The 12,948-nt window shown below is 40.3% G+C and overlaps 1 protein-coding gene across 5 annotated transcripts in view; it reads left to right on the top strand.

Moving 5' to 3' along the window:
• UTRN (utrophin) overlaps positions 1-12,948 on the top strand; it is a 374,126-nt gene that overhangs the window by 63,235 nt on the left and 297,943 nt on the right. For all 5 annotated transcript variants that reach the window (XM_030500119.1, XM_030500120.1, XM_030500121.1 and 2 more), the window contains one exon: positions 5,031-5,092. In XM_030500119.1, coding sequence (XP_030355979.1) covers positions 5,031-5,092 — 62 coding nt within the window. The remainder of the gene's footprint in view (positions 1-5,030; positions 5,093-12,948) is intronic.

The raw sequence follows: 12,948 nt of genomic DNA, 5'->3' as shown, positions 1-12,948 counted from the left end.
CTTGAGGAAGGACAGATGGGTAAGACGAGGAGGGGCTGTCACCCTCTATGTCAGTGACCAGCTGGAGTGCATGGAGCTCTGCCTGGGAATGGATGAGGAGCTGACCAAGAGTTTATGGGTCAGGATTCAAGGGAGGACAGGGACAGGGCGCCTGCTACATGCTGCCTGACTAGGAGGACTGAGTGGATGAGGCCCTCTGTACACAGATAGGAGCAGCTTCACATTCACAAGCTCTGGTCCTCATGATTCTATGATTCTGTATCTTTAAGTTTTAGGGTTTTTCCCATAGTGCACTTGTTGATAGCTGTAACCCTTTGCTCTAAAGATTTTGGCAGATATTTTTGCAGCCTCAGACCTTGATGTGTGATCACTGGCAGGTTGCAAAATATGTGCACAAATGTATTTGTATGCCACACTATGGCTTCCCAGGGCTGTCTTGCGCTGGGAGCTGATGTTGCTTGGTTTGACTAAATATTAAGGAGCCAACTCCAGGCTGTTGGAGTGAAATGTGGTTTTGCCAGGCCACGGAGACTCCCTGGAGCAGCCCTTTGTAGGTGTTGGGACACTTCCTCCCATTCTTGGTTTTGCATTGTCATCCTGTGAAAACAGCAGGGTCGCTGGCTGACCAGTGTGGGTCATCAGGCCTGTTGCATGGTGCATTCAGCTTAGGCTCACAGCACAGTTCAGTGAGAACCAGGAGCGTTCCTCATTACTTGCCCTTGATGTCTTGTTTTTGATGGTGTCTGCTGTTGGGAAACAGCAGGGAGTGAAGTGCAGGGGTTGGTTTTTTCAGTTTTGGTTTTCTTGCAGTGCTTGTATTTCATAATTCAGTCTATACAAAGAATTTACAATTTGGGCAACTGAATTTTGTATGGCAGTTGCTGTGGGCAGGTGTCATTACTTTTTGTTAGAGACACTATTAATATAACTGTGTTTTTGCCCAGCTACTGAAGTTTGGAGAGGGAGAAGGAATGAAGGGAAAGTTTATGCTCACCACTGATTGTGAAATTGAAACTGCGGTGTAAAGGTGAAAGCTTACAAGAGAATTACTTGTTGCTGGAGCCTTTTGTTCTACTATGATGTTGCAAGAGAAGAGGAGATCTGCAGAACAATCAACTTTTATTTTCTGTTTCTTTTAAAAAAACCCAAACAGTTTCCCCCTTAAAAAAGCCCCACCCAAAATTTCAGAGGTGCTGATAAAGATTATTCTGTGTTAATGAAGTCAGGGCCCAGTAATCCTGATGAGCATAGGAGCTGCTTCTGTGAGCTCAGTGGTCATGAACTCCGGTGCTTTGTGGCTTCTTTGGCTTTTTGCTTCTTGCTAGTTATGGCTAAAACCCATGCTGGTTTCTGTCTTCAAATTTTAGGTGCTGACTTTGTGTCTTTCTTATGTGAATTAGTCTGAGTGAGTTTGACAGCTGCTTTCAAAATGCTTTTTCTATCCAGAAAGTGCTGTGCCCAAGAGTACCAAACTTTCCCCTCTCCTTTTTTAATGTTGTCAGGCTTTCAAACATGTGCTAGTCCTGGGTGGGGCGATATCTACAACAGATACTCTTGCTTGTCTAAAGGCTTAGGCAAAGGGATGTTCCTAACTTTGTTACATTCCGAGTGTCTTAATTGAAACCCACAGGCTAATTCCTTCTTTTATTTCTAAATTCCTTTGCTGAGAACTTAAGTAATGAGGCGGGGAAGGCAAATTTAAGTCTTAAAATGTGAGATGACCCTTGGTAACTTGTGCTGGAACAGTTGGGAAATTTCTGTACTTTATTTGCCAATCTACTCTATGCTTCTCCAGGGTACCTTCATTATAGTGCTGCTCTGCCAGTTGTTTTGGGTGTGATAACTTCTGTCTTTCAAAAATGAAATAATACAGTTCTGTCATGGAAGCATGTAATATGTTTTGGGGAAATAAGAAAGCTGGCTCTCAGTAGGAAGCAGAGGTTGAGTAAAGGACAAACTGCAATCCAGTGAGGCTTTTGTTTTTACCTCTATTTTTAGATCTTTTAGATTCCTTTTAGCTCCTGTGATATTCACAAGGTGATAGATTGGACTTGAACTGAGGTTTCAAGGTGTCCCAATAAAATTAAGGGACAATGTTGAGGGTGGGGAAGGTACATAAGGCTATAAATGTGGCTGTTGGGGGCGACTGAATGCCAGGACACAGGCTGGGCATCTGATCACAAGAGCTGGTTGTTTTGAGTATACTCCAGTTGCACTGGCATACATTATGTTGTATAACAGAAACAGGCTTCAGTAAACAAGCATCCGGGATAGGAAGCTTTTTTTCTCTCTGTTGTCATCACAAGAGTTTAATTTTGCATGTGCGTGTGTTTAGGTTTCTTTTTATTTCCTCTTAAAGGAACAAACTGTTCTGACGTTAGCCATTACAAGTCCATTAAGTGACTGGAAGGCAGGCAGAGCCAGGCTGGCCAGAGGAAACAGTCTGTAGGTGATGAAGAGGAATTTGGCCGTGAGTCAGTCCTTGGCTTTTATTGTCAGGCTGCGGCACTGTGAAAGGGAAACACAAAGGGTTTAGCAACTTGGTGAATTTGTGTCTGACTGGGCTGTGACTTGCTGACATTTTGAATGTCTTGTGTGAGAATTTGACTGGCTGGAGAACCATGTGCTTTGCTGAACGGTAATATTTATTTTTTTGGCCAAATGTGGCTAGTTTTATTGTCCGAATTATAATGTCAGCCTCTGGGGGTTAGCTTTACAGACTCATAGGAATCAAAGAAAATTGATCTGAGGGATGAAATAACTTGTCACTATTTTTTTAACAAAGCACCAGCACTTCAGTTACAAATTTCTTACCAGGGATTTATAGCAGAAAGCTTGACACAACCCTAGCTCTTTAATGGCCAATTACAAAATACTAGTTTTGTAGGCTTTTATAAAGCAAACGTGAAAGCAGAGCCTGACTGGGCAGGTGTCATCTATGGGTTTTATAACTGAGCAGGATGTTTTTTGGAAGTTTGGAGTTGTGGGAGTTCTGGTTCCTGGCTTATCTGAAGTAGAAAGGATGCTCTGGTACTGAAGACATAGTAGGGGTATATACACATTCCTATTCTTTCACAGTTAAAGACTAGGTTGTTCGTGTTTATCGAAGTCATGTGTGTTTTGGTTTGTTGGTTGGTTTTTGTGGGTTTCTTTTTTTGTTTGTTTGGGGTTTTTTGTTTTTTCCTTCTCCTTGGGAAACCCTCTTTTCACAAAGAGGGAAAAGAGGCTGTATTTTTAGTAAAAGTGACGCATGCTACTGCAGCACACATAGCAAGACTACTTACACAAACTGGACCTGAGGTGCTGGGGAAGCAGCTGTAGGAGCAAGGCCCCCTGATGGAGTCCTGGCAGGCTGAAGCTGGTGTAGTGGTGAGAAGAGCTGTCACCTCCTGCTGTGTGTATGCCTGTGAAGGGGCTGAGCGCCCCAAGAGTGAGGTGTCTAGAGCTCCTAGCACATAGGATTTATAAATACATTCCCTTTTCATAACTGTTGTTATCCTTTTACACAGTCAGTACAATTATTTTTGGTCTTTTTTTATGCTTTGCCTTTATCATTCTAAGGAGTAAGCACATTAAAATAATGCGAGACCTCCATCTTTGGGGTTATTGATTCTAACGGAAGCCTAAGGGAGGAAAAAGGCAGAACAAGCCTTAGGAAAGCATCCTGGTACATAGTTAAGTAGTTGGAAGTGTTGGCAGAAAATGGACAGAGGTTACGGAATGATATTTAGAGGGAGAGAGAGAAGGATGTTTAAATCTCAATACATTCAATACAAATAGTATTTACAACTAATGTAAGACATTATTGAGAGTTGGACAGAGTATGGGATTGACTTTTGTGCAAAGCTAGCTTTTTTGTCCAGCAGTGGCAGTTAATCATCGGTCTGTTCCTGTCTCCTAAAAAAACCCCACCACCGTAAAAAACTCCACAAACAAACAAAAATTGGAGAGCAAAAAGGTGTAAAATATATTCAGTGTATTTGGGATTTGTATCTTGACTGCGTCAGTCTCCTGCGAGATGGGTACTTGGTACCGAGTATCCTGCTGGTAGATCCTATCTGTCTTTGGCAAGGCACTCTTACTTCACTGAGGGAAGAGAGCAGGGTTAATGAGATCTTTTAGGTAATTGTATTCTCCAAGAACAGTACCTTGAATTTCAATGAGCTGATTTACCCATGGCTTGCTGTGCATGCACTGTAGGTATCTTGAAGCTCTTTCAGAAATTTCTTTTTCTGCATTGGGCTGTCTTTGATTTCTGGTTCAGCTCGAAGTGCAACTGAGGAGTAGGCTATTTTGGATCAGCTTTAGATGGCAAAGAGGGGAGGCACAGAAGAGTTAAACAATGGCTGCTGGCTGCCACATTGCAGCAGATGTGCGCTCTTCGGCATGCCCTAAGCAAGTTTTTCAGCCATAGCTTAAAAGGAGCCCAGAACTGAGGTTTCTCTTTAAATTGATCTGAACATTTTCATAAAGCTTATTCTTTCAACTGTTGTGATGTCTCATTTCTTACCAGTGTGACTTCTTTCGTCTGGACTGAGCCATTGCTGCTATCCCTTGTTCATGTCTGTTGGGTAAAAAAAACTAGTAATTTGTTCCGCTGCCCCAGTAGCCTGAATATAACAGATTTATGGCTAGATGTATTAGATGTGAATTGTATCAGTTTCGATGCATGTTGGGCCATAGACAGGAAATTTTGAGTTCATATACCTAAAGAATCTTTTGGTAGTATTCTGTGATTTTTATTTTATTTTATTTTTTTAATAAACTGGGGTTTTTAGGTACCCAATGGGAAGCCTGTGAATTTAAGGCTGATTCTAATGCAAAGGAGCTGCTATAGTCGCTAGCAAAGTTGAAACGTTTGTGTGACTCTGCAAGTACCAAAGTCTTGTAGAGGTTTGAATGGCTTGACAGATTAGGCAAAGAATTCTCCCACTGAGCCAGGACAGTGTTTAATATAACCTGTTTTGAGCAATCTAGGATTAAGAAGAATGCATTTTCACTCATTGTCATCTTCCTATTTCTCTCTCTAGATGAACACAATGATGTACAGAAAAAGACTTTCACAAAATGGATAAATGCTCGGTTTTCCAAGGTAATGTTGGGTTGAAAGTACTGCTTTATTTTGATTGATGGTTTAGGACAACATTAGTTAAATGTACTTTTACTCCTTAGGATACTCCTAATAAAATGTGTCAAAATGTGTGATAAAACCAGATAAAATACTGTAATATTTGTTCCCTCTCTATTTCCCTGTGCACATAAACATTTGATACTACATGTCTCGTTTAAGAAAAAGTGAAAGATTCTATTTATTCATATATTGAAATACACTTATTTGCATGATGGTGTCTGTTTGTGTTTGGTCCTCTTTATATAGTTTATTTCTACATGCAGTTTTCTGAGGGCATTACAGGAAATTTTGAACCTTTGTCGCTGTATTTACTTTGTGCTGCTGAGTCAGCTTTACTCATCCAAAATACTCTGCAAACCTCCAGATGAAGCCACCTGGTGTTGCTACTTGAGTCTTGACTGTGAAATTTTGTATAATTACTTTCTCAGTTTGAATTTTCCTTGGTGCTCATGCTGTACGTTTCCTGTTTTAATTCTCTTTACTGACTGTAAGCTTATTGAGGATCTTGTTTTAGGATGAGAAAGGAAGTGGTGGTTGCTTTGGGATGCTATTTAAAGCCTGGGTTTTGTGCTGTTCTGCTGATAGTGAAAAATGACACTTTGCCCAGGAGCATGGCGGCTGTGGGAAGTTTCCTTACTTTATAGATTGAATGTGCAAAAGAACCTGGGCTATTATCAGAGTAAACTCGTGTTTTTTTTCCTAGCCATTATGGTGCTGCAAGTGGATAACTATAGTTTGCACCCTGTTAATGAAAAGAGGCACGCATGTGACATTCTGAAAGTAGATATAAATATAGAGGCAAAGGGGTGTGTATGTGTAGCGTATGGTTTGTTTATCTTCTTAAATACAGCAATGACAGTGCTATAGCAATGAAAGGCTGCCTGTGGAGCACTGCCCTTCTGAAGTTCTTGGTCAGCAACGTAAGAAATTTTTGCCTTCCTTCCCTTCCTGTGCAACAGGACACTGAGCAATGCAAGGCTTGTGGCCTTGGTTGATTCACTTTGACTTAGGTTTGTTTTGGTTGAAAGCTGATATCCTGCACTCTTCATCCAATGCATTCTTGGCCAGTTTGCTCTTCAAGGGAGGAGCGTGTATGTGTAACTGATTGCTCTACGCTTTGCTTTTGGCTGCTGCCAAGAGGAAATACAGTCCCTGCAGGAGGAGGATTAGGCAGGGCAGGATCATTTAAGGAGTTAAAATGTGGTGAGAAAAGGCCTGTTTGTAGAGACCCTGGAGTAAAGATGGCGTAAACATGGAAATGACAGTGATACCGCTGGTGTGCTTTGTGATTTGTTTGTATACGTTATGGACATCATGTTGAAATAAGTAAAATTATTTTCAGTCTTTACACTTGTACACCCGTAGATATGTTTTATGACGTGGCATTTCCTTTTATACCATGTCATACATATACATACATATACCATCGGACAAATCCTGCTTAGCTCCTGGAGTTCGCTGCCATAGGGTATGGTCAGATACTCATTCGGTTTGAAGTATCTCTGTAACTGCATGGCCCATTAAACCACCTAAAGCTACGAAAACCATGCTAATGATTAAAGAGACTCGTATAAAAGGACATACTCTGGACTACTGCACATCCAATTCAAACTTGAGCATTGCTACTTTGCTATGACAAGACTGTGATTTATGAAGACTGGCATGTTCAGATTGCAAGGAAATTGCTGGTGTTAAATAGAAATCACCTCATGTAAGAAAGTCTGTTTTCAACTCTGCCTTGAAAATATAGAGAGACTGATTTCAGTCTTACTGAATTTTTTGCATTTATCAAGTAATTTGGGTTGTTTAAAATTCCTGTTCTGTGAACTAGATGGATTCAGCTGTTTAGTGGGATAGAGCAATTTTTAGAAGCCGAGTAAATGTAATCTGACTTACCATTTTGTTTTCTGCAGTGTAACTGAGGAATTTTGTATGGAATTGCAAAGTTCACTCCAAGAATTTTGCTTGTCCTTCCACATTAATTATATTGTAGTTGCCCTTCATTTAAACACACAAGAAGTAAACAGGTAAGCCTCTATAAACTAGTTTGGCATACAAAAATCCAAAAATTGCAATTGCATAGTGTACTGAAACTCACTGAGCTTGATTTAAATCAATTAAATAGGGCTTTACAAAGCATCTAGAAAGAGGGCAGTGTCTTTTCCTTTTCTCATGAGAGAATAGGAAGATGAGCGAAACACAGTATTTCAAGTATGCTGTTGGGTGTCCATATCTGCTTTGGGCACCTATTCAGTGAGATATTCTTGTTCCAGTTCACAGTACAGTAACTTGTGTTTGTGTTCTTCATTTGAACTGTGCTAGAACAAAATGCATCTTATTTGCATGTGTTTTTTTGAAATGAAGGCCCAAACACATTCGAAGTGGATTGAGTCTTAAGGTCAATAAATGTACTCAGCCAAGCATCAGTGCTTGCTGTAGAAATCTTTAACTTAGCAGAGCCATATGCAATACAACTCACAAGCCTATGATGGTTGTGTAGAAAGGATATTTTGTTAAAATTAAAGAGAATGAAAATCATTAGATAAATAGTCTGTTGTACCAAGCTTTAAGCTACAGGGAAGTTTGCATTCAAATCATAGCTTTAGGTGGTTAATTCAGAGAATTGCAGTGTATCTTTACATTAAGCCATGTGATGTTTTTCCTTACTGTGTTTTCCATTGCTCTGACCAGCCTAATTGTGAGATTTAGCTGTTTTCCCGTTGTACAGCTTACCAATTAAGCATCTAGTTGTATGGATAGCTAATGTATGCTCTTCAAAATCTGCAGAACTGTGTTTTCTATCCTTTTTTCTACCCCTTTCTCCGTTTCTATTTTTGTTCACTGATACTTGGCAGTTCATAAGTATTAATGGATCTATTTTCAGAATACCTTTCTGCAGTGTATGAGTACTATCTTTTTACAGTTTACAGCTGTCGCAAATAAAGGTAAATAACACAAGTAGCTACTAATTTTAAGTGCCCAATCTGAGGTTTAGGTTAGATTATCCAGAGGATTTGGCATTTCTCTAATATCCTCATATAAACTAGAGCTCTTGTGAGTCTTATGACACAGCTCAGATGGTTCATCTCTTCTGCAAACTCAAGCAAACCATCGAAAACATCTAGTAGGTTTTTAGATGGAGCTTGATCAGCATAGAGAAGGGACTTCAAGAAGATGCCTGTGTCAGCAAGGACTGATCTTAATGATCTAAGAATGCCTCTTAATCTGGCACACAGTTAGTGATTACCTGTAAAATTGTGCTTTAAATGGTTCTGATTAGTTACAGGGGAACTCTTGGCTAAAGGTAGAGTTTGAATTCAGGTCCACAGAATAACTTACTGCTCCATTAACCATATGTTATTTGCTACACATAAATAAAAGGGGAGTGAACAAAGATTATGCAATCAACCCTAGTTCTGATGTTTCTAAACATCTAAATAGTTTCAATCTGTATCTATTTTCATGGCGTATCAACAGGCCTGGGACTTTTAGATCCATCATACAGACCGTTGGACACTTCCACTGATAATTACATAGTATAGTAGCTGGATATTTTCACTCGCAACTCTAGAAGGCTTCTAGACTTGATAGGCATGTTGAGGGATTCAGGAGTGTTGTGTCCCACTTCATACCCTGCAAGTACAGTATTTTCTGCCCTGTTTACTTTCTTTGCTCCTACTTTCTAACCCACTTCTCCTCCCCGCCCCCCTTACTATTACACCGTCTCATGGCAGAAAGCTTGCCTGCCCAGGAAGTCCCAGAAAATCTGGAGTTTTGATCACCCTGCCTATCTCATTCCCACTTCTGTCTTTGCCACTTACTTGCTTACCCAGCAAGACCCAGTTTTACTTTTTAAAGCACCAGACCTGCTCTTTCTGTCCTTCCTTTTCCCCTTCTCCCACTCTTCATCTCCTCACCTTCCCAGCCCTTACAGGATTTGATGCTTGTGTGGTCGATTTGATGCTTGTGTGGTCATGGTCAGTCCTATTTTTGCATCTCTTTGTTTAATCAGTCCAGCCTTGCCTTCTCTTTACCTCTTTGCAAGAGTAAGTCTTTGCTGGCTTTCATGTTCCTATTTTTCAAGGTGGTACTTTTCCAAGTTTGCTTTCAGATTGGTTACTCTTTTCTTCCACTATTCCTGAACTTGGCAGGTAGGACCCAGAGTCAGCTCTAATGACTGACTAATAAGAAACATGATGCCTTAACTCTTAATTTAGACTCATGGAGTCAGATCTGTCAGAGTCTGTCGGAGGTTAGTGCTGTCACTCTAGAGGAAGTTCACAGATCCAGCATAGGCAAATTGAGGCTCTTCCCTTTCCCTGAAGAATCGTGTCTTCATTGCGATCTGGAAAGTTTTTCCACAGAGATGGCAGAAATGCTTTGTTGCTATGAAGGTTGTGCTCTGTAGGAAGAACATAAAAGCCTAGAGATGTTTGCAGTATTCAGTGAAAATGACATTGGATTTCACCACCTCCCCTACTTGCAAGTCTTGGGTATGGGTGGCTGTTGAACAGAGCCAGCTGGGGCATTGTTCCAAGGTGTCAGAAATTGCATTCAAAGCCCTTTCCTGCCTAAGAGCTGTGCCTCCCTTCCCATTTTGCCATGTACTGCCACCTCTTTGCAATCCAAGCTCTGAATTTAATTTCTTTTATCTGCATTTGCAGCATTCTTGTTGCATGTATTTCTGATACTGATCTTCCAGGTCCTGTGCTTGTGCCCTGACATCTGCATTGGTCAGCAGCTGCAGCACTGGCAGGACTTGGAGGTATGACCTGCCAGTATGAGTAAAGCCAGATCTCTCATTTTTACAGCGTCTTAAGCTCTCTGCTGCCCTGTGATGTCCCAAAATGCATTTCAGTTAGGGTTAAAGAGCAAAGAAGAGGCTGAGGTGCCACTTGGGAGCAGACTGCATCCTCCAGGGCTGAGCTCCAGGTTAGCCTGTGAGAAGACAAATGCTTAGTGCTGGGGCTTCTGTGTGTTTCCTCTTCTGGGTCTGATGGGTGCCCTGCCCTGGAAGAACACCACGTGAAGATGAGAAAAGACAGGCAGTAGGCAAACTAGTGAGCTGTACTTGGAGCATTTTGTGATGGGGTGGCTTTATATGCATTTCAAAATTAAAACAGCCCTTCCCTCATTAGACAAGGCATTAATTAATTTGCTAACTGCAAAGTCTTTTCTAACTTTCTGGGTGGTGTGCTGTATAGATCTTTTCCAGTGTTTTTCTTCCTTAATTTTCTCCTTTCCTCTAAGGGTCGTTTTACCATAATAATAATAAATGTCAGACCCCATGCTTCTGAAGGCATTTTGCTGCTCCACTGCTGTCTCTTATCAAATGTGGTAAATCTTTTTTAAAACAAAAGCATACCTATTAAAGATAATTTATTTCACATGACCTGAGATACCTGAGACCAAAGACATTTCAAAAGGGATTTTTCTGGGGAAGGAGAATTATGGAGTTTGATGTGTTAGTCATGCAAGAAGAGAGATCAAAAAGATTGATTAGGCAATTTTCTCTGTCGAAGGAGACATCACCTAAGATGGTCTGTAGTCCTTTTTCCAGTTCAGTTTTTTTGATGCAAGCAAGGAAATATTTGACTGCTGGTAAAATATTCTCCAGTCTAAGTACTCCTGCTGTTTTCCACTGCTGAATTAAACCTTAAACCATAACTTCACTCAAAGATAGCCAGAGCTTATAAAAATTTTGGCCTTAACCTGAGGAACAACTTGGGCAGAAAAGAATTAGTGTTTGTGTGAACTGGCCTTGAAAAAGTCAGGGTTTAGTCTCTTTTTTTTTTTTTCCTCTTAACTGGATTACTCAGTCCCCTCTTCTGAGAAGAGGTCAAATAGCATGTGAATTAACCAAGATGTGGGAAAATAAATCTTTTCTTCTCTAATAGGTTCTCTCTAATATGAGATATGGTAAAGATGACTAATTTCTAGCATAAAACCAATAGCAGTTCACAGTCTCTCCCAGATTTAGCTACAACATGAGAATTGCCAGTTTCCTGCCCTCCTTTCAACTGCTGCTCTAGGAACACGGTGTGGGCAGCATTTTGCTTGCTGGACTTCAAAGCTTTGTATGGTGATATAGGCTATAATTATTGCTGATTTTTGTTAATGCTGTGTGCATTAGGGTAGAGCTTGACTCTGATTCATGGTCTCAATTATCATCCCAGTTGTTGGAGTGTTTGTGTATTTGCATTTATGACCTTTCCAGGCACTATAGCTGACCCTGGTAGAGGCACTGTGAAGCAAATCTGTCCCTTTACCGGTTAATCACTAACAAGAACAATACTCAACCTGGTCAGCAGGATTATTTGGTTTTTAAGGAACCAAGTTACGATCTGGTTAGCTGGTTTAAAAAAAAAAGGGGGGGTAGGGGGAAGGAGGGGGAGAAAAGAGAAAAGACCTTCCAGTTTTACAGAGTAGTCACTGACAGTGGTAAGAAGCATGGTCCCAACTGCCTCTGCTGGTAGTGATATATAATGATGCCTAATTGCAAACCGAGGTTAGGACCGTTACATTAAACATACTATAAGAACATAAACTTGTGTAAATACATTAATAGATACACTGTGGAGAATAAAAAAGACCCACAAAGTTACTGATGCCTTGTTTGTTTTGTTGCCTTGCTATGCCTAATACTTGTTTTTATCCGTTTTCCCTCCTCCTATCATGTTGTCAGTCAAGTATTTCACGTGTTTTGTGGATTGAGCTATCTTTAACTTTTTAGCTTTGCTGCTCCTTAAACTCACGTCTGTCATCTAGTAGAATCAAACTTTCCAGCATATCTCTGTGAGGAGTCTTAATCCCCTCCTTGCCTTCTCTCCCTTCTCCTCCCCCCTCATTAACCTGGAGTTTTAAATAGGTATTCAGTTGCTTATAATTGTTTTATTTTTAAGCAGTAGTAGTGCTATTTGGTCTATAAGGTGTTTGCCTCCTGTCATTGTAACATTTATTTGTTACTTGGTATTAGAATTCCTAGTTTTGGTACTAGTGTAATGTGGAGGTGCCACAACTACTCAGGTATATTCATCACAGAGTAGAGCATACTCAACTAAAATACATCTGTCCTGGTAATAGCTAGTATTTATAACCGCTGCATGTCAGTGGAAGGAGAATGGAAAAAAAGCATCACATTTTAATAAAAATACTTCTGTAAACAATGACTATGGTCTTAAATTAGAAATTGGCAAGATTATTTGTTGACATAGTTGTTTGCTTTTTGCAATGACCTTTTTGCTTTTGGAATTGTTTCCCGCATTGAGTTTCCATGTACCACCTCATGATGTAGCAGCACTTGACACGTTTCTTACTCTGTGTTGGCCATAATAAAATGTAGTTCTTACTCCTTGTATTGTTTGTAATTGAGTTTAAAAGTAAGTGGTTACTGTGAGTTCCCTAGGAATGAATTTGAACACTGCAAATGGTTCACGTTTTAGTTTAAGCACCCAACCTGTTCAATATTTCTGCTTTCTCAAGAAGAAGGGGAGAGGGGTCTTTGCAGTCTATTACTATTTTGACCTATTTACTGAGCATCTTATTAGACATTAAAAATAGCTATCTTGGTTAAAAATAATTGAAAAAAAGACAGCGCTGACCTTCATATAAGTGACACTGTAAGATCAGAACAATCTGGTGGAAAATCAAGATATACTGCTTCTTATATCCTTTCAGGGTGTTTTCGTGTTTCTGAGGTGGCAGATGATCTAAATGGCAACTAGGGCTTTTCCCAGCACTGCTCTGAGCAGCCAGAACTCTTCTGGTGCATTCCCTTGATGGCTGGTGAAGGTCATACGTATGCTTTTACAGTATGT

Source organism: Strigops habroptila, chromosome 10 (assembly GCF_004027225.2).
Source record: "Strigops habroptila isolate Jane chromosome 10, bStrHab1.2.pri, whole genome shotgun sequence".
Taxonomy (NCBI): Eukaryota; Metazoa; Chordata; class Aves; order Psittaciformes; family Psittacidae; genus Strigops; species Strigops habroptila.
This window is presented reverse-complemented; position numbering and strand designations above follow the sequence as displayed.